Consider the following 27,104-nt stretch of genomic DNA (forward strand, 5'->3'; position numbering starts at 1 on the left):
ATGGCTATATTAAACTGTGTAATTATCCATTATGAAAAAACTGAGTACTGCAATTTTTAAAAGGAAACTTTACAAAATAGAGACTACAATTTTTATACCCTGGAGAAAGAAATCAAGGAACTTTTTATAAAGAAAATATAACCAAGTAGTAAAATAGCATTCAAGAAAAGGTCATTATAGGTATGCTAACTAAGTTGTCATGAAGTAGTAAAAAGGTTTCAGGTGGCAGATTCTCAGGGAATTCCAAGGGGTTTAGGGGTTGAAAAACATTTTATATGTCTTATTTAGGTATTACAGATGGGTGTTGATACAATCTCACAGATATAGGCAAATAGGTATAAATATACACATATACAAGTACATATAAAAGTATACTTTCCAAACAAGCCAGTGCTACCAGTGAGCTTTTTAAGACAGTTCTCTCTTTTGGAGTTCTATCTTTCTCTCTTTAAGATAGTTCTCTCTTTTGTCAGTAACATTTTAATGATTTGATGGCAAATACTGACTGTTGCTGGTAGTCGATCTTGTTGTCAAATTAAGATTACTATGAAGAGGCAACTGACACTAGGATCCTTCAATTAGAGGCCTATATTCACAAACTTATGAATCCACACATACCAAAAAGAGACTGCTTAGTTTGAATGATTTATTACTGCTCAAGCCAGGCAAAGTGAGAAAAAAGTGAGAACAGATTTTAAAAGGTACTTTAAATTAAGCTGAGGTTCTGCAGTCTAAAAGAAAATAATAGTCTATCTCTAAATGTTGAGAAAGGATTAGAATAAAAGGTAGTGGTCAACTTTACAGTTGTCTAAGTATTGACATTCACTTAAAGTATTGTGAATTCCTCAAATCACAGCTATACTCTAAAAATTTAACATTATAAAAACAGAGCCCTTGCCAGTGTGGTTCAGTGGATAGAGCGTCGGCCCATAAACTGAAGGGTCCTGGGTTCAATTCTGGCCAAGGACGTGTACCTTGGTTGCAGGCTCTATCACCAGTCCAGATCAGGGCCCGTGTGGGAGGCAACCAATCGATGTCTCTCTCTCTCTCTTTCCCCCTCCCTTCCACTCTCTCTAAAAATCAATGGAAAAATATCTCAGGTGAGGATTAACAAAAACAAAACAAGAAAACCCAGACATATCAACCACTGCCCATTTCTTCATTAAATTAAACAAGATAAATATCCCATACAAACTATTTCATTACTGTCTTTCCTTATATACAGCACCTAATACCATCTTTCCATACTCCCTGGGAAGGGGAGGGGAGGGCAACAGAAGGGATGAAAATGGTGGTGGTTGTTATAAAATGGAAGAACATTTAAACAAATTGTATCAGGCATTATTTTCATGTAATGTTACAGTCATTGAGGAGAAAAGACTTAAATGCCTTAAGAAATTCATTCTCATGCTTTCAGAGAGATGAATTTGAATCATCCAGGACAGATGGTTGCTATTGGGTTGCTGAGAAACAAAATCTTAAAACATCTGGAATTGGTTGATACACACTCAATAGTTTCTGTTAGTAACAAAATGTCTGAAATTGATTTCTAGGTTTTATTTTAATTTTTGGTCAATCCTCACCTGAGGATATTTTTTCCATTGATTTTTTTTTTTAAGCGACTGGAAAAGAGGAGGGGAGAGGGAGAGAGAGAAACATCGATGTAAGAGAGATACATTGATTGGGTGCCTCCTTGCACTCGCCCCAACCAGGGCCAGAGATCAAACCTGCAACCTAGGTATGTGCCCTTGACTGGGAATCTAACCTACAACCACTGAGCCACGCCTGCCAGGACAAGGTGTTTTTTTTAAAGGTAAATATTGTTTATAGGTTATATTTAAGAAAACGACGTCTGGTAATGGAATTTTAGATATGACCTCCATTGGTGCAGAAACATTTATTGAACATTTGCTGTCAACAAATGTTTAAAATGGAATAAGTAAAACTATATAGACCACAGAATATATCTGGACACTTACACTGACTGATTTTACTAGTTACTGATTTTACTCTTGGTTATTAAATTTTATCAAAGTTTGTGTGGCAAAGTTCTTCTCTACATGTTTCAAAACTTTTCTTTCCATTTTAATATCTCTCTTCTGCAGATATAAAAACTAATTGGCCTTACAAAGTTCTTTTACATTATTACATGCTGAATAGATCCAGAATTAAATATCTGTATCTAAAAAGCTGTATGTCCCAGGAAAGTCAAAGTGGTTCTATAATAATTTAAAAATGCAATAGGAAGTTGAATAAAATTGTTTTTTAATCATATTTGAAAAACTACAGAATTCAGTAAGTACAATAAAATCATGCTATAGGAAAAAAAATGCAAACATTTTAAACTGTTATACATTTGGAAAACATTAAGTTCGTGAGGAAATACTACTCCTATAAAGATCCAATAAACTCAAGCTTGAATGACAATTAATATAACAAACTTCTGCCCTACCCAGTTTGGCTCAGTGGATAGTGTTGGCCTGCAGAAATAAAGGTCCTGAGTTGTGGGCTCGATCCTCAGCAGGGGGCCTGCAGGAGGCAGCCAATCAATGATTCTCTCTCATCATTGATGTTTCTATCTCTCCCTCTCCCTTCCTCTCTGGAAATCAATAAAAATATATTTAAAAACTTAGTTGAACATCTGTCCAGAGAGTGATCACAGTTTGTCAAACTACAGATACTAAATCAGCATTTTTTTAAATGTAACATCAGTCACCTGGACAAATGTTTAAAATACAGATTAAAATACAGATTCTCAGAGTCAGACCTACTGAATCAACATTTCTAGGCAGCCTGTAGAGTCTGCATTTTACAATCCAGGTCACCTTTCACCTCTTTACAGTTTAAAAACCAATGTTCTGGTTTTCTCATTCTTCAAATTAAAAGAAAAAATTATGTATCTTTTAAATGGACGTAGAGCAATCATACAGAGATGAATGAACACAAAGTTACCCACCTATGTTAACTATGACACAGATAAAGAGTAAATCACAAGCTTCCCTCAAATGCCTCCAAACCTCTTCCAATAGACAACCTCTATCCTGACTTCTAACACCAGAGTAATTTTGCCTGTTTAATAATTTTAAATAAATGGCATCAAACAGTGTATACGTTTTGTATCTGACTTCTTTTGGTCAACATTTTATTACTGTGATTCATTTATGTTGTTTAATGTAGCAGTAGCCCATCTCTTATTGCGTTGAAATATTCCAGAATGTGCTGGGCAATAGATGAGTCTACAGCATTCTGGAAAGACAGCCTCTAAGGCTAGGACATAGTCAGGTAAACCTTAGCACTAATGCTTTTCCAGGCCTCTTCCTGTTCTTGTGTGCTATGGAGATGTCCCACTAAGTTCCCACATTCTCCCAAGAGGAGACTCAGAAGGTAACTGATTGGGAAGCAAGTAGGTTTACCTGGAGCCCACAGAGAGGTAAACCTGCACCCAGACTGCTTGAGAATTGCAGAAGTCTCGGAGTTCTCCATACCTAAGAAAACCTAGATGAGGTCAGTGCAGCCAAGAACTACTGAGGCTCCGACCAGGCTCAGGAAAACCTGATCACACAATTTACAAGCTGTTGCTCAGGGCACCAGAGGCCAGCAAGATGCCCAGAGAATGGAAGAGCTGAGACACTGGCTTCCTTGATGTCACTGTGTCAAATAAAGCTCCCTCCTCCATATATCTGGATCCCATTTAAGAGAAACAACGAGCAGAAATAAGATCGCAATATTCCATGAGTTTACTTTAAGATATTATAAATTATATATCCCCTTTATAAGGCTAGATTTTAAAGGGGTTAAGACTAAAAATTATTTTTTTCCAGACTTCCCACTGGTGGGAGCTCAAGCGGGAGGAGGACATGGAAGTTCTATAGGAAAACTCCACTTCCTCTGCACATGTGAACTGTAATGAGTAAATCTGCAACCATACATGTGTCTAAAGTTTCCTTCCATTTTCCTCCTAGCAATCTTTTGAAGATCCAGCTTAGATACAGCCTTGTATTACAGTGCTGCGAATTATATTATGCTTAGTTTACAATGTTTAAAATTTGAAATAAAAAAAGGAACCAAGTGATTTATACTTTAGATATTTGGTAAAATAATGATCTTGTTTGTGCCATACACTCTGCTTTTCAAACTAAATAGTATTCATTATGTCTTATCTACTACTCAAACTACATCCACCTGGCGCCTACTCCCAATTACCCTACCCAATGTTGTTTTTGACTGACATCCTATTTAATTTCTCTTTACCATGTGACCAGCTTGAACCACCATTTTTTTTCCTTGTTACTACTTTCCATCTCCTTTTATCCTTGGCTCATTCTTTAAATGCATTTTCCCAATATTTTGTCCTCATCTTTTGTTCTTCTGTACCATCTCCCAGAGCTGCCTTAATCACTTCTATCACAATAATTATTAGTTGTATGCTGCAAGATCTGTCTCTCCAGTTTTACCTCTCCTGGGTTTCAGGCCCCATTTCCAACTACTGCTAGACAGTTTCACGTGGATATCTCACCTCCAGTCAAACTCAATATATCCACAATAAGAGTTTTCTCTTTCATATATGTTCTTGGTATCACCACCCTAGTCACTAAGGATCAAAACGTAGGTGTCTTAAGCTGTCTAACTGCAAGGAACTGAAACTGACTCAAGCCTGTTTAAGAAAAAGGGGAATTATGCCCAGCTGGTGCTGCTCACTGGTTCCACATCAACCTATGAACCATGAGGTCACATGATTCCATTCCCTGTCACAGCACATGCCCAGGTTGTGGGCTCGATCCCCAGTAGGGAGCATGCAGGAGGCAGCCAATCAATGCTTCTCTCTCATCATTGATGTTTCTCTTTCCCTCTCTATGAAATCAATAAAAATGTACTTAAAATTTTGAAAGAAAAGAAAAAGGGGATTTACTAAGGATATATCAGGCAAAAGTCACTGAAATCCAAGGATAAGAAAATGAAGCATAGTTGTGTCCCAGGAATGGACCTGAAAAGCTAGAAACCCAGGCCACTCCTCTCTCACGGGGCCTCAGTTGGTTCTGCAAACCAGTTTCATCCCCTTGCTTTTGCTCTACAAATCAGCTTTCTCTGCTTATTGAGTTTCTTTTGGCTTGCTTCACCGACCATGAGCCAGTTATCAATGACGGTTTTATTTACACGTGCACATAATGGTCTCGGAATTTCACAGTTCAAATTATGAGAAAGAACCTAACCAACCTGCCCAGCCAATGGATGAGCGTCGGTCTCTGAACCAGGAGGTCACGGTTCAATTCCCAGTCAGCACATACACCTGGGTTTAGGGCTCCATCCCCCATAGGGGCATGCAGGAGGCAGCCAATCAATGATTCTCTCTCATCACTGACATTTCTAACTCTCTCTCCCTTATCCTTCCTCTCTGAAATCAATAAAAATATATTGAACCTAAGTATACCGGCTGGTGTGACTCAGTGGTTAAGCACCAACCCATGAACAAAGAGGTCCTCCAATTTGATTCCCAATCAGGGAACATGCCTGGGTTGTGGGCTTGATCCTCACTATGTGTGCAGAGGGGGCGGAAGAACACGCAGGAGGCAGCCAATCAATATGTCTTTCTCACCAGTATTTCTATTGGTCTATCCCTCTCCCTTTCTCTCCCTCTAAAATCAGTAAAAACATATTTTTAAAAGAACCTAATTAGCTCAGTCTGGCCTAAGAGTTGTTTCTCGCTGGTAAGGTTTTCAATCAGCTGTGGTCACGGTATGGAATCATGTGTTACAAATGTGGCTGTCTAACCCCTGCCCTTCAGCAGTCAACTGTGGTTTTCATGTGTAAGAGCATGGATTATAAACCAGGCTACCCAATCCCATTCCTTCTGCACAGGCTAAGGGTAGAGGACTATTGCAAGGAAGATGGTATAGGTACAGCTAAGCCTAGCCCGTTTGCTCAGTGGTTAGAGGACTGGTCTGCAGACTGAAGGGTCTTGGGTTTGATTCCAGTTAAGGGTGTGTACTTTGGTTGCAGGCTGGATCCCCAGCCTCGGCTGTGGTGCGTGCAGAAGGCAACCAATCAATGTTCCTCTCTCTGTCTCTCCCCCTCCCTTCCACTGTCTCTAAATTTCAATGGAAAAAATACCCTAGCATGACGACTAACAACAAAAAAGATGGTATAACAAAAAAGATGTTATATGTATAGAGCTGGACATGTTGGACTTCTCATTCCCATTTCATACTCTCTCCATTCTGCCTATCTTAGTCAGCTGCGTGCAAAGGGCTCCCATCAGCCATTTCTTCTTGTTTTCAGAAGTAGGGGAGCAACAAGCCCTTTCTTTGTCCATTCAACTCCCTCTGACTGCTCAACATTTCCTTTCTTGCTTTCCTCCCCTGCAGTACTCGACATTCTGACTTATTTTATTGCTAGTTATATTCAGGCTTGTCTTTCCCATTTGACTGTAAACTTAAGGGTGGAATTTACCTTATTTATCTTTGTAGCTTTATATATTCTGATTTTGATACATTGTCATTAGCTAGTTATTAATAGAAAAAGAACAAAAGGGAGGCCAGACATTATAGGCATGTCACCTGGGTAGCGCCACCAGGAAGCTACAATTTCACACTCCCCAGGGAACCACTGGCCCATCCCCTGCAGGTTACTGGGGGAAGGGAATAGACAAAAGGGAGGATGGACACAAATGCAGTGAAGTTGGGGTGACCAAGGGAAGATATCTGTCAATCAAATCTGAGAACAGAAATCATTGGCTATAAGAGGTGGAGCCAACTGCGCCCATGAAAATTTGGGGGATACATAAACCCCCAAAGGAGTTCACTTATTTGACTCTCTCGTTCCTTTGATTTTGCACCTGCCCGTATTCCGTCCATAGACACATGGCCCATGGCCATGCTGACCCCACATAAAATAGACTGATGGACTGCAGCTGGGAATACAAACTAAACTAGCCTGATGCAAGATTGGACTATGCCCTAATATGGAACAGAGACTCTGGATACTGGCTTTTATGTTAGCCCTACTGAAGCCACAGCTACACTTCTTCCTGAAGGGACAAAGGGAAATGGGACCTTGGAAACTCAGGGGTGTAATGCCACAGAAATAAAGCTTTCTACAATATTTCATCCTCCCATGTGAGTCTCAGAAAATTCTTTTTCTCGGAATATCACAAGAATTCCATTCCCATGAGCAACAGGTGGGGATGAGGAACTCACCCCCTCCCCTGTAACAATTTTGTTAATTTTCCAGTATTTGAAATACTAGTCAAATATTTTAATCCAAATATCTGTTCACAACCACGGTGTTTATTTTAGTCCATTCTTCTTGAAATTGAATATCCTATTTCTGTCTGATAATTTATATAAGTATTTAATTCCTTAAATACACCAAATCTCTCTTGAATGAAAGGGGGCAGGGACTGCAGAAGACAGAAGAGTAAACCATATTATTGTCTCAAGAAATTAATGCTACACCCGACCAGTGTGGTTCAGTGGTTGAACATCAATCTATGAACCAGGTCACAGTTTGATTCCCAGTCGGGGCACATGCCTGGGTTTTGGGCTCAATCCCGTGTGTGTGTGTGTGTGTGTGTGTGTGTGTGTGTGTGTGTGTGTGCGCGCGCGCGCGCGCGCACAGGAGGGGCGTTGATTGAGGATTCTCATCATTGATGTTTCTCTCCCTCTCTCCCTCTTCCTTCCTCTCTGAAATAAAAATATTTTTTAAAAAGAAATTAATGCTACAATAAGTAAATCTCAATATAGTTCATAAATAATGAGTAAAAACGTAGAATTTACAGGTATTGCATTAAAATATAATTTCTTTTTACTTGGTGGTATTTCTAGCTAAGTTCTACAGACTCAAAATCTCTGAGTAAAAGATGGAAAGTTATATCAAGAGCTTCATTTATAAATGCTTCCCAAAGGAAGGACGTTAAAAATATTTAGGATAATAGTTCTCAATGTGTAGTATACATTAAGATAAACTGTGAGGCTTTGCAAGCACAGATATGTTCCAAAGATTGTTTGATTCAGTAGGCGTAAGGTGAGGTGGGGCTTGGGTATCATTATTCTATAAATGTTTCTGATATGTATCAAATGTTAGAACTATTATTTTTGGATATTTAAAAACATGAATATATGTATATTGTCTTTATATGAGCACATTTCAACTACTCATTTGCACAATTTCTGTAGAATTAAAACATATAGAAAAGTGGTAAACTATTATTGCATTAAAACTGATAGAACCCTTTTTGAAAAAACAATAAAACAATTTTCTATAATTTGTCTATCAAAATCCTCCTATGAAATTAAACATAAAACAAGTATCATTTAAAAACAGCAAGAAGTCCTTTATATATAATCTATGGTTTCTTTTTAAAAAGTCTAACCTCTAACAATACAGTAGGAAAAGTCTCATACAAACATAAAACAAAACTTAAAAAATAATTAGTTTCCCAGTAAGATCTTCAGCATCCTAAACACTTTTTAAAAAACTTAGTAATACTTAAATAATTAAGAACAGATCTTTCTCAAAACACTGCATTATGATAGACATATTTAAAGATGAACTTAAAATGACACATTTGAGTATCAGAATGATAGCAAATACAACTAAAATATATGTATATTATGATAAAGAATAGGATGGCATGAGAAGAATGACAAGACAGGAAATTCAGTTTTCAATCTTTCTTTACCTGTCAATTCTGGAAGAGCATCAAGCCAATCCAATTTAAAATAAAATTATTTAAAAGGCAGATGTGATTTAAAAAAAAAAAAAAAGCACAGTAAATCAACTATAACCACTCCAATCCAATAATACTAAAAATAATAAATCTGAAGGCTAATCTATGCAAAGGCAAAGTGCCAACGATCATATTAGAGGAAATTTGGTAACTACTGCCCTCATAGAATTATGACATCATTGTAGTGCTTTTAAAAAGAAATTTTGTTCATTAGAAGCTTGAATTAATGAAGATATGAGTTAAATATAACCTCTCCATTTCAGCAGACTTCTTAAAGAGGCTGAGTCTTTTAATTTTCTTTAAAATCTTCACATTCCAATAAATTCCTATTGAATTTAAGCCAGAATAGATTAGTTGAACATTTTATAACTCTATAAATTGTATTTAAGCCCAGTATATTAAGTTAATACACATGCATAACTAGATTTCTTAGATAACTAAATACTATGTTTGATGGAAATATAAGGTATATTTCAAACTCAATTCAGTTATGTGAATCCTACTGGTGGTAATTTACTGAAAAATGCTGAGTGTGCTGTGAAATGGTGATGATTTTTACAGTTCACAAGAATGAAGTAGTTTTATTATGTACTCTAGATGGTTCCTATGACCAAGACCCCAAAGGAAATACAATTAAAGAATCAATACCAATAGAAAACACATTAACTTTATTATAGGTGTAGTTTAAAACCAAAACAAGCCACAACTAATGTATGGCAGAAATAAAATATAATGTCACCAAGGTGTTCGATTAGCGGTATAGGAACTGACTCTGATAATGTTCAAAGATCAGGCAGTAAAATAAATCAATATGTGGGAAAAGTAGAATGGGGAAGAGTGGTAGCGAATATCAGAATAATACTGATTTTCTATGTTCATTAGGAAGGAAAAGGGCTACTGCGAAGCTACAAACCACCAGCAAATGTTGTGGTTTATTATAAAATTTTAAACTCAAAACTTATAGAACACTCAAATATAAAATGTTTAATAAACTGGCTTTCTGATAACTCAAGTGTTTACTTATAATTGAAGTTAAATTTCTTAAATCTATGTAATATAGATTCAGAAACCAAGAGATTTATAGTATGCATTGTTTATATTTAGAAAATTCTTTTTAGAATTTTCTATTTTAAAAGTGCACAACAGGTATAAGAGAAACTTATTAAAAATTTTAAAAACTCAGTATATTTTCCTCATCTTCAATAATCTAGAAACCTATTAAAACATAACCTGAATCAAATTTTGAAACTGTCTTGTAACAAAGTAAAAATACCAAATAGTTATATAAAGTTATTTTGAAAATGTAATCTCAGGTAACTCAAATCAAAAGTACTGACCATTGGTTTTCTCCAGAATACTGAGTTCTAAAATAAACAAGAATTTATATACAGTTTTTCCAGCTTTTAAGAGAAATACTTTTTTGTTTCATTAAAAAAGTTATTTCCAATGGAATATATTAATAGAGAAGTAGCACAATTCTTATTCAGTATCTAAATTTTCTTAGACATAAATATGAAATTTTATTTTTTCCCTCATAGTTTATGTATTGGCCTATGGAGCTTAGTAACAGCAATACTCTTGTGCTGATACCATCATGGATTTTACTTTAATTTTGAGGGGAAGAAAAATTTTAAATCCCATAGGTCAAAACTGAATCATATAAACTGACAGATTCCACTTCAATAAATGAAAGGCAAATCTAAAATGCAAAATAAAAATGGAATTTTGGCTGCTCTAAAAGAAAAGGAAACTTAACCACCCAAAATAGTGCTACTGACATAAAAGCCAAAACTCAAAACAAGCATTGCAGTTATGAGATATAGCATCAGGTGCCTTTACTTCAGTGAATGAATAATAGCCACAACGCAAATGAATGGTAATTTAAGATGAATATACGCACCTTACCAGAGATGTTTATGTTTACTACCAGAGATGTTTTAGCAATTCCATAATCCTCACAAAGTCAGTATAATTGTTGTAAAAAAATCAATTGTGGTTCTGAATACCCATTCACAGTTGACCTCAACAATGTATCTGATGTCAGAGACTGATTATCTGTGACAGGCAGAAGCATGTGGTGGTCCTCAGTCCCAAGTGGAAGGGCTAGTGGCAAAGTCATATCAGAAGGCTTCACATCCAAAGTTTCTGATAAAGGGCTTTTTTGTATGGAATCTTGTTCACTTAACGGATGATCCTCTATACTAGTATCTAGAATTTTATCTGCCCCTGAAATGGAAGGGGAAAAAAATTATACAATCTTTAAAGACAAAACAAAACCCTTACCATTCCCAGAACTTGCATTCCAACCACCACACCTTTACTCAGGCTACTTCTCTTTTGTTGAATATCCCTCGTTATCTATACAAGTTCAACACAGGCTTCGAGACTAGGTTCAAACATCAACTCCACAATAAAAATGAACTTAATTGCCCTAGCCAGTTTGGCTCAGTAGACAGAGCATAGGCCTGCTGAGTGAAGGGTCCAGGGTTCGATTCTGGCAAGGGCACAAGCCCGGGTTGTGGGCTCAATCCCCAGTGGGGGGCATGCAGGAGGCAGCCGATCAATGATTCTCTCTGATCATTGATGTTTCTCTCTCTCCTTCTCCTTTCCTCTCTGAAATCAATAAGGAAATATATTTAAAAGTTGAATAAAAATGGACTTAATTATTCTAGTCCTGCTGAGTTGCTTCTTACCTATTTTACCACTCATTTGTGTTTCATATACTGCCTTGTGACATGCTTCCTTTGTAATAAAAGGGTATTATGCAAATCGACCTAACTGTGGAACAACCGGTCGCTATAACGTGCACTGACAACCAGGCGGCAGATGCTCAATGCAGTAGCTGCCCCCTGGTGGTCAGTGCCATCCCACAGGAGGAGCGCTGCTCAGCCACAAGCTGGGCTGAAGGCTGGTGAGCACAGCGGCGGAGCTAAGGATGTCTGACTGTGGCTTAGGGAGCCCGCTCCTTGTATGGGACACCCCTTGAGGGCTCCCGGACTGATAAAGGGCAAGGGCGCATGCCAGGCTGAGGGCCCAGGCCTCTAGTTTCTCTTATCATTATTTAAGACTCAACTTAGGTATGCTTTGAATCCTCAACTAAAGTACCTAATAGAGCAATATAATAAAAACTCTACAGTATTTGTTCACTGACTGTATTAACGAGTTGTTCATACTAGTCTGTAAATTCAAGTTGAGGTAAGGCACTTTCATATATTTTCAGAGGTAGGAAATTCTGCTCTACTCAAGTGAATAGTTATCATACTGACTAAAGATACAATTTGCCTTCAAATTTTCCACCAGCTTTACCATGCTCCTGACAATCCAAAGTATTGACATGATTACAATCTCACTATTATTGTTAGACAAAACTGTGTATTTGCTTGTATAAAAATGTAACTCAGTAACTCAGTCTTGCAGAATACTCTTCAGTTCAATCAAGAATATGGCTTCCAATTTCCTGTCCCAGTGATTCTCTCTACAATGTTGCCTAGAATGAACGCTTCCTTTCCTATTTCCATCCTCTTAACTCTTCTCTGTCCTGCAAGTTCCCCAGGATTAGATCTTTCCAATACCTCAGAAGTAATTTCTCTCTTCTTCAGCACTTAGTGTCTCTATTATAGCCTACATTTTGTCTTGTAATCATATTGATTTAGATTTCTGGTCTCCCACACCAGATTGCAAGTTCTTTGAAGGTTAGACTACGCCTTGTTCAACTTCATATACCCTGAAGTTATGTGTACATTAGAAGTACTTAATAAATTTTTGTGGAATTAATGACTCAATGCAGTCTTCAGAGGTTACTAATTAAATCCTTATGTTTCCTATCAAAGACTCACTAGCATTTCTATACACCGAAGAAGCTTGGTGTTTTGTTTTGTTTCTAATTACGACAGAAGAAAATGGTAAGCACAGTGAAACTTTTTCATGGAATTCATTTTAAGCAATACACTTAAAATGTTGTACTCTGGCTCTCTTATTTTTATATACTACTAGTATAGTAGTCTGGGGCTTTCCATTTCCTTATTTCCACATACGTATGTATATCTGGATTTGTGTTCATGGTGGCCCTCTCTTCATATAACTACAGTAAACTCTAGACAACCCAGACTCTAGTAATGGGAATGTGGTACATCGTTTACTTATATATGCCTTCTTTTTGAAACTGTTCATAAATCAGATTTTTGAATGGAGAAAATAGTTAAATATTTTTTATTAGAAGATCAATATGGAAAGAAATTCAGAGTGAACTTATGTACAAATTATAAAGCTACTTTTCTCAAATATATCTAGTTAAAAAAAATCTAAGCTGCCCTAACTGGTTTGGCTCAGTGATAGAGCGTCGGCCTGTGGACTGAAGGGTTCCAGGTTCGATTCCGGTCAAGGGCATGTACCTTGGTTGCAGGCACATCCCCACTAGGGAGTGTGCAGGAGGCAACTGAATTGATGTTTCTCTCTCATCGATGTTTCTAACTCTCTATCCCTCTCCCTCTGCCTTCCTCTCTGTAAAAAGTCAATAAAATATATTTAATATAAAAAAAATCTAAGCTGTTATAATCAATAATGAGGGCACCAAATTTTTAAAACATAAGCCTTTACCAGAATGAACTTTTGTTTTGTGCTTCTTTAAATTTTTAATATCCGTGTAAGAATTTCCACATAATTCGCAGATAAACGGTCTTTCTCCTGAAAAATAAGTTAAAAGCTTAAAACCTCAATATTTTAGAAGCTAAGCTAACTAAGACAAAAATATCAATGCTCATGAACACAAGGCAAACATTACTACACTGTTTAAATTTAGTTTCAAATTACCATTTTAATCACCTGGTTCTAATATAGTGAAATAACAACTTCTATACACATAGGCACTCCTTTACTTTATGTAAAGCATCCCCATTTTAGGGAAAATTGAGCATTTTCATTAACAGAAATTTTAAATTAAAACAAAAACAAAAAACTTACTCTTTTATTTCTATCAGACATTTAGTAGGTGCAATTAAATACCAGACCTTGGCTAAGAGACAGAGTGGAGGGAAAAAGCATAATTATGGTTTCTGTTCTAAAGTAGTTTACAAATTAGAAAATCCTTTAAAAACCTGACAATAAAATGCTACAAAATTGTAATTCTCTTGAAATAAGAACTGTCTGATGCTTTAAGTTGACAACAAATTTATTAAATGTTTCCTAGGTGTTCACACTATTCTAGACAGAAATTATGAGGGGTAATTTTTAAAAAGAAAAAGAACAGCACATTTTCAAAGTGGCCTTTTCCTTTAATACTTTTTTTACATTTAATATTTTCTTCATACAACTTACAATAACAACTTACTACCTTTTATAATAAACATGCCAATATTAAAATTTATTCCTAAAACTTGCTGAACACTGTTTAATAAGAAAATATTATCTTATTACTGATTCCTTTTCATTTATTGATATATCTGTGCAATTAAATCCAAATCACTTAAAAAACTATTATCTGGCATACCTCTTAGAAAATCTACACAATTCTCGACCAAATTTATTTCACACTTCAAACTAAAAAAATAAGCAAATGAAAAGGTGATATTTATGCATTAAAATATTACTGAAAAGTACAACTCTATATTATATAGTCCATAATGGCTTAAAAGTCAAGGTTTACATAAAAAGAAATTAGAGAGAACAAAAAATAATACATTCTCCCTAAACACAGACCTGTATGGGATCGAAAGTGTTTGTTGAGCTCTCCTGAGGAAATAAAACTTTTCCCACAAATACCACATATGTATGGTTTTTCACCTAGATGGAAAATAAAAGATAGCGAAGTGGTGTACTATACCAACATAATATATATTAATTACAATAATCTAAAGTAAGCTGTTTTAAAATATTAAAATTAAAACCTCTTTATAATATATTTTAGAGGTATTTTCAGTGTAATCCAACTGAAATGAATTATTAGTAATTATGTTATACTATTCATGTAACCTGATGCTTTTGATCTAATAAAACTTTATTTCTGCAAATGTCCTTCTAGTAGCTAGAATCAGACAAGAAATTAGATTTTTATATGATTAAAAACATGTCAATTCATCAATCCATATTTCAATTCTTGCTATGTACTATATTATTAAAGAGGAATAAAATTTAGAAAAAATGTTTTAAAAATATAGCCTATAAAAAATGAAAACCTTTGAATAAGATTTGTTTCAAAACTGATACTTCACATTTAAAGTATCTGTTTAATTTGCAAATATTAGAATGTCTGTATAATAAAAGTGCTAAGAAGTTATAAAATCAATGTTCTACCCAAACCCACCACTACCCCTTAATTTCACTTTATAGGTTTATCCAAGGGAAATGAAACTTCAAGAGGCTAAGGAGTTTTTCTAAGGTCACAAAATATGTCTCAATTCAAGTTTATATATTGTTAAAATTATCTGATTTTAATATGTTATATGATAAAAATGTCACCATTTATTATTCTAGAAAATAAGTGTTTTTATATCTAATAGCTATCTAAAAATCATAAGCATAAAAAGTTTCAAAAAGCACAAACACACAGATATATAACTACAAAGTCTGTAATCTACTTTCTGTAAAGGCTCAGCTTCCCCTTTTATTTACAACTTTCATTATTTTAAACAGTCTCTCCACATCAAATTCTTACCTGTATGTTTTCGAGAATGAGTGATAAGAGAACTAGAGACAGCAAATGCCTTCCCACAAGTATCACACACATAAGGCTTTTCTCCAGTATGCCTACGAACATGATAGGTCAGTGTGCTGGCTTGGGCAAATCTCTGTCCACACCTATCACAGACATATGGCTTCTCTCCACTATGCTTCCTATTAGTAAATAAATATAAAGTTATATGCTAATAAGTAAAACAATTTGGAGCATTTTTCATATAGTATTTTAGTTCATTTCATCTTAACAGACCAATTACATCAACTTTAAACCAATAGGTTCAGTGGTTTGGTTGTTATCAAAATATCAGTTCTGAGACCAGGTCAAAAGTTTTGCCATATCTTTACATGGTTGTCAAGTGCGCCCCTAATTCTGCAGGCAATTATTTTTCCTTGTCCATTCACTCACTCTTCAAAACTCTTTCCTCAAACCTTCAGCACCTCCTCACCATCTTCACTCTTAGCTGATTTGCTTCCTTTTTAAGCAATCATAAATTTTCCACTATCACATCTCTCTACCTATAGAGATCTGTACCTATACAGTTTGCTTTCCTTTTTGTTAACTCTGAGGGTGATAGTTCATCTGAATCCCACTACTCCCATTTGTATAATTAAGATACTACCCCCTGCATTTTCCTTCATGTTACATCATCCATTTTTCCTACCCCATTGGATTGTAGCATAAATATACTGATGTCTCCCATCTTAAAAAAGACCCTTGACCTTCCTTGCTCCTCCACTTCTCTCACACTTACCAAAAACTTGAGTTTCCAACTGTTCTTTCATTTCTTCCCTACTAATCTCTTCTCTGCTAGCCTCTACTAACACACTGCTTTCGTCAGAAGCACTGACTGCTGACCTCTCACTTTCCTAAGTCCAAGTCAATTCTGTCTTCATCTCCCTATCATCACAATATGACAAAGCCAATCATTCCCCTCTGGAATAATTTTCTTCACCTGGATTCTGGGGCAACCCACTCTTCTGGTTTTTCTCTTATATTGGCTGTTCCCTCCTAGTCACCTTTGCTAGTTCTTGTCCATCTCCCAGAACTCTCAGTGTGTCTCACAACTTCAGTCCTTTGATCCCTTGTGTATACACATTCATTCTCTTGGTGATTTCACCCAGTGTTATGGCGTTAAATACTATCTATATGTTGATGACTCTCAAATTTTATCTTCAGATCAAACCCTGAATTCCAGACTTAGATAACCAACTGTTTTGTATAGCTCCATTCAGATGTCTAATCCATCTAAAATTTAACATGTTCAGAATTCTACTCTAACAACTCCTGTACTCCTGCTTAAATCCTCTATCCACAAATTTTCTCTCTCTCAGTTAATGGGAATTCCATCTTTTCAGGTGGTCAGGCTCAAAATGTCAAAATCATCTTTGATCTTCCTTCCTTCCTTCTTCTCTCCCCTCCTCCCAACTTTCCTTCCTTCCTTTCATGCCCCACATCCAATCTTCAGCAAATTCTGTTTGTCTTACATTTATAAATATATCCAGAATCTGACTACTACTTATCTCTCCCACTGCTACCACTCTAGCTGACCAACATCATTCTCACTTGGGTTTTACCTAAAGCATCCTAACTGGTAAATTTGCTTCTACTCTTGCAATCAATCCTATAATCATTTCCAAATATAGCAGCCAGAATGATCCTCTTAAAAGGCAAGAACATCACATCACTTACTTCACAATCTTAAGAATAAAAGCTTTATAATGGCCCTAACCGGTTTGGCTCAGTGGATAGAGCGTCAGCCTACGGACTCAAGGGTCCCAGGTTCGATTCTGGTCAAGGGCATGTACCTTGGTTGCAGGCACATCCCCAGTGGGGAGTGTGCAGGAGGCAGCTGATCGATGTTTCTCTCTCATCAATGTTTCTGACTCTCTATCCCTCTCCCTTCCTCTCTGTAAAAAATCAATAAAATACATTTTTTAAAAAAAGCTTTATAATGGCCTATAAAACTGTACACCATCTGGACACCTTAATAACATTCTGATCTTATTTCCCTCCAGTCACCACAGCTTCCTTGTGGTTCCTTGACTGTGTTAAGGATACTGTATGGTGGAACCACATTTAGAACTGTCCTGAATTCTAATACAGCAGTCAACTCATAAGACTATGGTGAATGACAGACTCAAAGATCAAATGTTTTTTGGTTTTGTTTTTTACCTTGCATGAATCTTGAGATTGCTAGAAGTTGCAAATTGTAAATTGCATACATCACATTTATAGGGTTTTTCCTCACCATGATGCATGCGACTATGGAAGACTAGCTGGCATTTCTGAGCAAATCCTTTATCACACAATTCACATTTGTATGGCTTCTCACCTAAAAGAAGAAGTAAATAAAATCTATATTTAGAAAGAAATACTCTTTTAGTTGCTTAAATCATAAACTTTCAAAAGAGTCCAACAGAACTAGTTTCAGTATTCAGAAAATGTTAAATTGTTATAAGTAAAAAGCAAATAGGATCTCTACTTCCAGATTTATTGAAAACAACAGGAGAGTTAAAAGAAATTAGTGTTTCTTAATTCATAATAGTGAAAGGTGATCAATGAAAGAAATACACATTGCATCTCAAAAACTACAAATCTAAGTGTACCTATAAAGGAAAATGTAGATGCTGAGGAAGAAATATTGTGTAATGCTAATATTATGTTCAGAAGTTGACAAAGTCTAGGAAGCAGGTGGTGAGATGTGTTAGCAAAATCTGAGAATTGGCCTGAGTTGTAATTACTTTTTTCTCTTTATCAGTTTTTAAATCTTTGTGTTAATACTTAGTAAGCTAAACCCTGAGGGAAAATGGTATAAAGAGCTCATGTATTAAGACTAACTCTGAGGGAAAATGGTATAAAGAGCTCATGTATTAAGACTAAAGAACCAGTTACAATAAAATAAATAGCGATTAAACACTTGCTCACAATTACAAAGAAATTTTCAAAACTTTAACATCCTAAATACTTTTGTGAATACAAGTATATATCAAATTTTAATCAGTCAACACTGTATATTAATAACTTCTCTATTAAAAGTATCATTTCAGTTACAGTATACAAACAATTATATCTCCCATAAATCATCCTTACCTGTATGAGTCCTTACATGTGTTTTCAGCTGGTTACACTGGGTAAATGCCTTTCCACACAAGTGGCAAACATAAGGTTTGACTCCTTTATGTATTCTCATGTGCCTTCTCAAGCTGCTGGCTTCTGAAAACACTTTCCCACATGTGTTACACATTGGCTTGGCCTTGGAATACCTCTGATCCAGCTCTTCCCCAGAGCTCTCCAGCTCATAAGAGTTCTTGACACTAGCTATATTGGACATAGAGTGTTCTTTCAGAGCACAGTTTGGCTGTGATTTTCCACGTTTCCGTTTCACTGAAACAGTTTGCACAATATCTTGTGCTGGAAAAGTATTCTCCACAACTGATGTCAACTCAAGTTCTGAATTATCATTTCTTTGTGCAACCTGTTCCATTACAGGTGTGGACAATTTATTTGCATCTAGAAATAATTCAACAGATGTATTCTCTAAAATGTTGCTGGGATATTGCACTATTTTACTCTGCCCTGTTTTCTGGGAGTTGAAGGACTTCTTCTTCTTTTTAGTTTGAGATGACTTCTTTGCTAAAGCCCCTTGTTTAGGATTTGTCTGAACTAAATCTGTAGACACTTCTGATTTCTCCCGACTGTTATAATCTCGTAGAGTAAGAAGACAAGTCTGTTGATTCAATTCAATGTTTCCAGTAATACTAGATATCTCTGTAGAAGAGGGATTAGCAATAAAAGCAAAATCTTCCATCTTTATTTTACATTTAGTGACCACCTCTTCCACTTTGAGATAGTCAGCAGCCTGATGAATTTCTTTAACATTCCAACTGTAAGGAAACAAGGCTAAATGACAACATTCTGATCAAAGAAAAACTTTTTTTAAAAGAAAAACTGTTTTTGAAACAGAGCTGTGCATATATTTCAATGTCTTTAAAGCCCTAATGAAGCAGAATGATGAGAAAGGCATAACTAAGAATAAATCTACAAAATTCATTCATTCACTCAGAGTAATGTTTAGGCAAAAATATCCAGCTTTACAGAACTGGAAAAGATGAAAAATAATAGTTATTCATAGCTACCTATGTACCACTGCAGAAAAATAAAATGTTAAAATGTCTGTTTTAGAAATGTTTTCATTGATTTTAGAGAGAGGAAGGAAGAGGGAGATAAAGAAGCATCAAATTGGCTGCCTCCTGCACACCCCCTAGTGGGGATGGAGCCTGCAACCTTGGAATCAAACTATGCACAGGATGACAACCAACCAACTGAGCCACACCGGCCAGGGCAAAATTTCTACCTACTTTGGAACATAAAAGTAGCTGTTGGCAACTTCCTCCTCTCATTCATCCTGAGCCCTTTCCAGATAGCAACCAACTTTCCGGGACTGAAAATAGGAAGAGGCTAAAAAAAATTGTTTTCTATTAATCTTCCTCTGCTCTCCTCCTTCTGTGAGGGACTTGAACGGTGCTTTTCAAATTTTCCTATGCATGTGAACCACCAAGGGATCATTCAGATTCAGTGCGTCTGTGGGGGGCCTGAGTGTCTGCATTTCCTTTTTTTTTTTTTTTTTTAAGAGAGACACATTGATTGGTTGTCTCCCGCACGTGGCGGGGCAGAGGATCAAACCTGCAACCGAGGTAGCACATGTCTTTGACCGGAAATCGAACCCACGACCCTTTGGTAAGTGAGCTGATGCTCTAACCACTGAGCAACTGGCCAGAGCATGAGTGTATGCATTTCCAACACACTCTCTGATGATGCCAATGCTGCTGGTCATCCATCACACTTGGATAAACATGTTTTAGAATGTGCTCCCCCTTGTAAACTGTCCACTTGTGTGTGTGTGTGTGTGTGTGTGTGTGTGTGTGTGTGTGTGAGAGAGAGAGAGAGAGAGAGAGAGATTATCAACCCAAGTTAGCAAGTTTGTCATATTAGAATTATATAGAAAAACTTAAGTCACTTTGTTCATCATTCCAGTCAATATTTACTTAGCACCCACCATGTGTGGTACTAAGAGGGATATGAAGAAACAGTCCCTGCCCTCCAGAAGTTTACAATGTAGTGAAAGGTCTGATTACTCTAGCACTGGCTCTGAAATTACTAGTTGAATTAATTATGGTAAGTTAGTATCTTTGGGTGCTTCAATTTTCTCAGCTGTAAAATCAGAGATGAATTGGTATTAACACTAAAAATTATTTGAGGACATGGACACATACATACACACACGTCCTTCAAGTAACATTCCTACTTGCCATTTTCCCCAAATATTATTTACTTATACAAGAAAAAATAACTTTTTCCTATTAGGTGTGAGCCAGAAAAAGGTTTTAGTTATAGCTAATAATATAAATATAGCACTATTAATACATCTTTCTTTTTTTAAAAAAAAAATAAGGGGGGGGGGATAAAATTTGAAACGAAATAAAAATAACTAGTATGATGAACCTCTCAGTTCACTGAAAGTATACATACTACAGTATCTACAAATCTCTATCCATTTTCTCATAATCTAATTAAACATGCTTTTCTTCAAGTGCCACCTGTATGTTTGCTCTTTAAATTTAGCATTGCAATAGTTTTTAAAATTGTCTTTTATTACACACATAATCATTTTCAGCTGAATATCGACTAGATTTATAGGCTAGTTTGGAAACCCAGTCAACAATTTAAGGAACATTTTATTCTCTAAGAAAATCCATCCCAAGTTCCTAAACATACTACAAATACACTTTTGGAACATAATCTGTTTGCATATTAAGTCTTTCCCCTAAATAAGAAAGTGTAGTCTTTTTTTTATAGTCCTTGGCTATAATTTTGGAATATATATATATATATATATACACACACAATATATATATATATATATATACACACACACATACATACACATATATATAAAATCAATGATATTTGAAATCAAGTTAATACTCTATTTGCAATGATACAGCACAAATGCCCCAGATATAATCATTGTCTTTTATAGAAAATTTTTTTTCCATGTATATAGCATTTTCATTTTCTAAAAACACTGTTTCTCCTTATGTATTTTTACTGATTATGGTATATAATCTATTATTAAATTACAATAAATGGGAGACACCATTAGAATGAAAGCCAAATTTACTTTATCATTTTTTACTTTGGTCTTATAATTGTGTTTAGTGCTCCATAAAATGAACCATCAAACAGATAACAAGGTGAGGTCATCTTTAAGACCAATATGAACTACCACTGTGTCACTCAGTAAAACTTAATTCATACAAATTATTTCATAGTCTATAATCTCATTACAGTTAAGAGAACCAATCAACAATTGTTTATGTCAATAACTGATGTGCTTTTGTTTACAAGCATGAAGTTACAGTGCTTGAAAATCTGCTTTCACCTTTTGAACTGTCATTGAAAGTCATTTAACTACATATGGCAGGTATCTGGCTAAATGCTTTATATGAATAATTCATTTAATCCTCAGGACATACCTATGAAATCCTATATAAAAAAAGGGTAATATGCAAATAGACCGAATGGCAGAACCAACCAACCAATCAAAGTGTATTATGCTAATGATATGCTAAGGCTGCTCAACTTCTCGCTATGACATGCACTGACCACCAGGGGGGCAGATGGTCCACCGGCAGGTTAGCTTGCTGCTGGGGTCTGGCCAATCGGGACTGAGCGATTGGGACTGAGCGAGATGGGCCGGACATGCCCTGGAGCCCTCCCGTGGCCCCTCCTGGGCCTGATCATGCACTGGTGGGGTCCCTCAGCCTGGCCTGCACCCTCTCGCAATCCGAGACCCCTCGGGGATGTCGGATAGCTGGTTTCAGCCCAATCCCACAGGCCACTCCCCTTGGGAGGGTGCCAGATGCAGGGCTCATGGCTGGTGAGCGCTCCTCCACCAGGCAGCGTGAGCCTCTCCCAATCGGCACTGATTGGGCGAGAGCCCGAGGCACAGTGGGGCCGGGATGAGCGGGAGCAGCAGGTAGGAGCTGCAGGTGGTGTTTCAGCCCGATCCCTGCAGGCCGCCCAGAGGGACCCCACCCATGCACAAATTCATGCACTGGGCCTCTAGTCTATTATAATACCCATTTTACATACAAATGAAGGGTCAAAGGTTCAAAGAAATTAAGTAATTTTTCCAAGATAACAGTGTTAGAACTAAAATTTGACCAAGGTAATCTGGGTCCTGAGTCCACTTAATTCTCTACTACTCTGTTTTCTCTCTTTCTTTGTGTTTAACGTTATTTTCTTTCTTTCTTAATTTATTTTTTAAATTAATAACTAGCATTCTAGGTCTTAATTTAAAGGGAGGAGAGGAGAGGGGAAGGGAAAAAGAGAGGGGGAAGGGGAGGTGAACAGGGAGGGATGGGGAGGGAAAGAGGGAGAGGGGGAGAGGGGAAGAGGGAGACAGACAGACAGACATCAGTCGCCTCCCGAAACCTGGGAATGTGCCCTGACCAGTACCTGAACCTACCACCTCTTGGCGTATAGGCTGATGCTCCCACTAACAGATCCACACTGGTCAGTGCTATCTGTTTTCTTAATCACTAAATTACATAGACTTTCTATTTTTGGTAAAGTCGTCTCTTACATTTATGGGTGGGTTCAAACAATTAGCTCCTCAGGAAAGATATGTACCAAAATAAGATTGACCAAACATCTGGCTTTTGTTTATGAAAGCGCAAAGTCAGATGCTCTTCAGTGTGTTCAGATCAACTCAGTATTTTCCTGGCTAAGTTCACTGAGAAAGGGAAAACACTAAATTAAAGAGCAACCAAAAGGCACTGGTTTTGTGGTTATTTTATATTACATATTCTGAATTTTTAATCAGAGGCACTTCTGTAGTCAACTTCTCAATAAATTCAAATAATTTATCATGAGATTAATCTATTACACTGCTGTTCCTTTATTCAACTCATACGGAACTGACTCAATACACCATTTAAAAAATAATTCCAAAACTGCATGAATGTTTCTTTTTCAAAAGTATTAACGAACATCATGGTTCTAGCTTTTTAAAGAGATGCATTTCCATGATAACGTGCAATATAAAAGAGAGGGAAGAATTTTGTTTAATGTGCATGTGCTTATCTCCACAAAATCATCTGGAAAAGAAAGAATATTTTTCAAAATGTTAATGGTTATCAGTAGGTGGCAGAATTTCAGGTATTTCATTTTTTTCTTCTTCTAATTGTTCTCCTAATTTTTTTTCTTCTAATTGTTCTTCTAATTGTTTTAGAGATGGAAAACTGAGGCCCAGACAGATTGCATCTTGCTCAAAGAGACATAGTGACTGACAAGCAAGATCTAATTCTAAAGCCCATAATCTTTCTATGTCAGAAGATTATGATCTATTCATGTTCACACTTTCATAAGAGATGGAGGAAAGACAAGAGTAATCTGTATTCTCCTTCTTTTAATCCGCTCCACCGTTTCCTCCACAAACTAATAAGTGCATTGATACTAAGCTAATTATACAGATCATTATATATCAAGACACACAGTGCCTTCGTTATCAAAGTCCTCAGTACCTGTTCTCTTGTTAGTGTAGTGACAGCATTAAGCATATTAGAGAACCATTGGAGCACCTTGGACCTAACTTAAACATTAGTATTGATAACTTTACAAAGATAACAGCGGTCACTGCCACTGAAGTTATTTTCCTGAATCAAGATCAGGAAGAGATCCTGCACACTGCTATTTATAGTTGGAAATGGGAGTAACTATTAAATGAACACAGTGGTTCTTCCTTCTTTCTCCAATCTATACTCCTTCAGCTCAAACAACTTAAGAGGTAGGGGGAAAGTGAGGGAGAGAGAAGACCAGAGGAACATAAAGACCAAAGAGCAAGGGGAAACTCGAATTCACTGTGTTTAATCTTCAAATCTACATAACTGAAATCACTGGCTTTGTTTCAGTAGGTAAATCAAATATGCCAGAAACAAGGCTTTTAATCACATTCACATCTGTGCTTAAAAAAAAATGTGGTCCGTTCATCAAAATCAGTGATATTGACTTATTTAAAAAACAAACAGAAAACAACAACATTGTGCACATCAATATTTGAAGACTCCAAGTTCAGAGACTGAATGTAACAAATACAAATCTACTTCTGTTCTTAAGACTATTGATTAGCTTTTATAAGTGAAAAAAAAAAAAAGACGTGTACTTTACCTGTCAAGGTTTAAAGTTCCTGTGTATATAAACTCCAACAGTTTCTTGAATCCATCTGCCTTCACCTGACTCTGATCAAGAAAGACATTGTTCTCAGAAGTGCTTCTGTAGATCGCACCGAAATACTCACTAAACGAGGCCAGCACATTCCTATGAGCTTTAAACTGGAATTCCCCAATCACTATGGTGCAGTCACAGAGAAAACCTGCTTCCCGTTGTTTGTTCAGTCTCTCTAAAAGGTGCTCACAGTGGTGCGAATACTGCATTTTGGTATCAGAATGGATATTTACCCTTGTTCTAAAAGACAAAAAAGAAATAGTAAGTCAGTAATCCTAAGTTTTCATCAAACGTGTCACCCAAGCAATTGGTAAGGGGAGAAGGGACGTAGGACATAACATGAACGGGAATAATGTCAGTTCTCATTTTATTCCCCCCCCCCAACACCACCAGAAAATTCTTATCAAACAGATATGGTCAAGATGCTCAAGGGATAAGTCCTTTCCACCTCTGTTTCACCTTGGCCAGCTAACACAATCCTTTGAACACGTCAATAAATGACAATGGTGGAAAACACTTCCACAAGCTGAAAAAGAAGCACCGCAAAATTTCTCGCCTTTGCACCGGCTGAACCTTCAAACTTTTAAGCTCAGTAGGCAATACATTATTTTAAGAAGAAAACTAACCAGTGAGAAACGATTCCTTGGGACAGATGAGGAAAAGACCGGTAGGAGTTCTTTATAACTGCTCTCACATCACCGAAACCTGTGAGCTTCCGCGGTGCGCACAGCTGCTCCAAAACGCGAGTCGGGCGCCCAGGGGGTGGAGAACCAGCAGGACCAAGAGTTGTCAAAGGTTCAGTCCCGATCCGGGAAGAGGCCACGCCCCCTCACTTCCCCCTTCTCCACTCAAAGTGGTTTCGAGTGACCACCAAAGCCCGTCTCTCCCGGCTTCTGCCACCCTGCCCTTTGCCCAGCTCCCACTCCCCCAAATTCCCACAGCAGCGGTTGTAGCCAAGGCCAACAGCGGGCTGCCTCGACCAAGCTTTCCACGTTAATAACTTCGTCCCGCCTTGCGCTCGAACTCCAAGGTGCCTGCTCCCGCTCGTGCCCCACAAGTGGCCCAGGGTCTGGAAAGAGCGGGGATAGTGGGCTGGGGTGAGGACAGAACTCACCTATAACCACCCAACCGGGGACACCGTTTCTTCACTCTCTCCCCGCCATCTTGGGAGGACGTCACCACGCCAGCTCCGCCTTTCCCTTCTTCCTCCACGACGATGTCACATCCGGGTCCGGGAGTCCCTTGCAACACTGGAGGCTTTAGGACCTTGGAGGTCCAACACCATCCAGGGCTGACCTGGCTGGTCCACACACCCCCTTCACACCAATACCTTACATGCCAGGGCCCCCCGCTCCCCAAAATAGCGAGCGTCAAAGATAGGAGACCTCAGGGATCGCTCGGAGCGCCCCGCCTGTATTCCTCACTCTCAGCGTTCTGGTCGGCCAACAGTCCACGTCTCGCGCTCGCGCTCGCTTCGCAGGCCTCTTTCCTGGAGCCAAAGTGCGCACTGCATGCTGGGGCTTGTAGTTGCTTGTCTTCTCCCAGCATCCTTTCCTTCCTCGGGAAAAACTGCTTTGTGTACTGGGCTCTCGGCCATGGGGAGTTTTTGAGCTGAGACTGATGACCCCTTTTCAGTGTACATACCCGAAAGCTCTTGGGACCTCCTGGGTTTTGTTTGCATCAGCCAACTGTAGCCCACTTTCCACGATACCCTTACCAGGGGACAGAAGTCTGACGCGTGAAAGCCGAGCAAAGATGTAGGGCACACTGGGCATGCGCAACATTGGAGGAAGGTGGGCGTTATACCGGAAAAGGTTCTGAGTCTGGGCTAAAAATATTTTAATGCAATTATTTACGTCGAATTCAAATTTTGTATGGTGAAGGAAAGGGATGCCAGTTTGCATAATATACAAGAAGCGCAGAAACATTAAGATAAATCATGTTGTGTTATGGTGGATTCTTTCCTAGTAGCCGCAGACATCATAAGTCTCAGGAAACCAAAACTTCCAACATTTTTTATTGTTAAAAGTTGTGTCAGGACCATAGGAAATTCACTCGCAACTTTATTTTAAAGGGCAGTCTCAACTGAACTTATTCGTTTCTTCTCTCTGAAGATTTTTCCAACCAGATTCTGTTTACTATTTTTATAACTTCCGTCTACTCAGTAAGAAGTCTATTTGTGCATAAAAATACAGCCATTATGTTTATAAAGAAAAAGGTTGAGGCTGGTTCTTTCTTGATTTTGTCACTAAACTCAAGGGTTTCGCTGCTTGGGGTGCTGTATTAAAAAAACAAGAGGTGATTGTTGCAAGGTAGTTTTATTTACTTGCAGCAAGTAAAGGACATGGGGATTCATGGCCAAAGCTGTCTCCCAGAAGAGTCAAGTACACACTGATTTCTTCTTTACAGTTGGCTACA

General features: G+C 37.4%; 1 protein-coding gene across 3 annotated transcripts; it reads right to left on the reverse strand.

Moving 5' to 3' along the window:
* Positions 1–1,554: 1,554 nt before the first annotated feature.
* On the reverse strand, positions 1,555–26,153 carry MYNN (myoneurin). 3 transcript variants are annotated; one of them, XR_013959948.1, is made up of 9 exons: positions 25,801–26,153; positions 24,630–24,926; positions 18,489–19,282; positions 17,571–17,730; positions 15,375–15,553; positions 14,420–14,503; positions 13,322–13,408; positions 10,626–10,951; positions 1,555–9,051 (listed from the first exon to the last, which is right to left on the reverse strand). XR_013959948.1 is itself a non-coding variant. In XM_080656524.1 (9 exons), exons 3-9 carry the CDS (start codon positions 24,893–24,895, stop codon positions 10,689–10,691), a joined length of 1,833 nt encoding a protein of 610 aa, XP_080512650.1. In that variant the 5' UTR covers positions 24,896–24,926; positions 25,313–25,416; positions 25,801–26,153; the 3' UTR covers positions 9,372–10,688. The 3 variants fall into 3 exon arrangements, 2 of the variants coding, with proteins under 2 accessions (XP_080512650.1, XP_080512649.1); XM_080656524.1 differs by lacking the exon at positions 1,555–9,051 and adding an exon at positions 25,313–25,416 and having other exon boundaries at positions 9,372–10,951; XM_080656523.1 differs by lacking the exon at positions 1,555–9,051 and having other exon boundaries at positions 9,372–10,951.
* Positions 26,154–27,104: the final 951 nt, after the last annotated feature.

This window comes from Plecotus auritus, assembly GCF_963455305.1.
Source record: "Plecotus auritus genome assembly, chromosome: 2".
Classification (NCBI taxonomy): domain Eukaryota; kingdom Metazoa; phylum Chordata; class Mammalia; order Chiroptera; family Vespertilionidae; genus Plecotus; species Plecotus auritus.

Excerpts from the sequence above, each read along its gene's own strand:
- MYNN (XM_080656523.1), bottom strand. The coding sequence starts at position 24,895 with ATGCAGTATTCGCACCACTGTGAGCACCTTTTAGAGAGACTGAACAAA. Across the intron at positions 15,554-17,570 it reads AATCTCAAGATTCATGCAAG|GAAGCATAGTGGAGAGAAGC; the intron begins GTAAAAAACAAA and ends ATTTACTAATAG. Across the intron at positions 14,504-15,374 it reads TCATTCTCGAAAACATACAG|GTGAAAAACCATACATATGT; the intron begins GTAAGAATTTGA and ends TTTTCCATCTAG.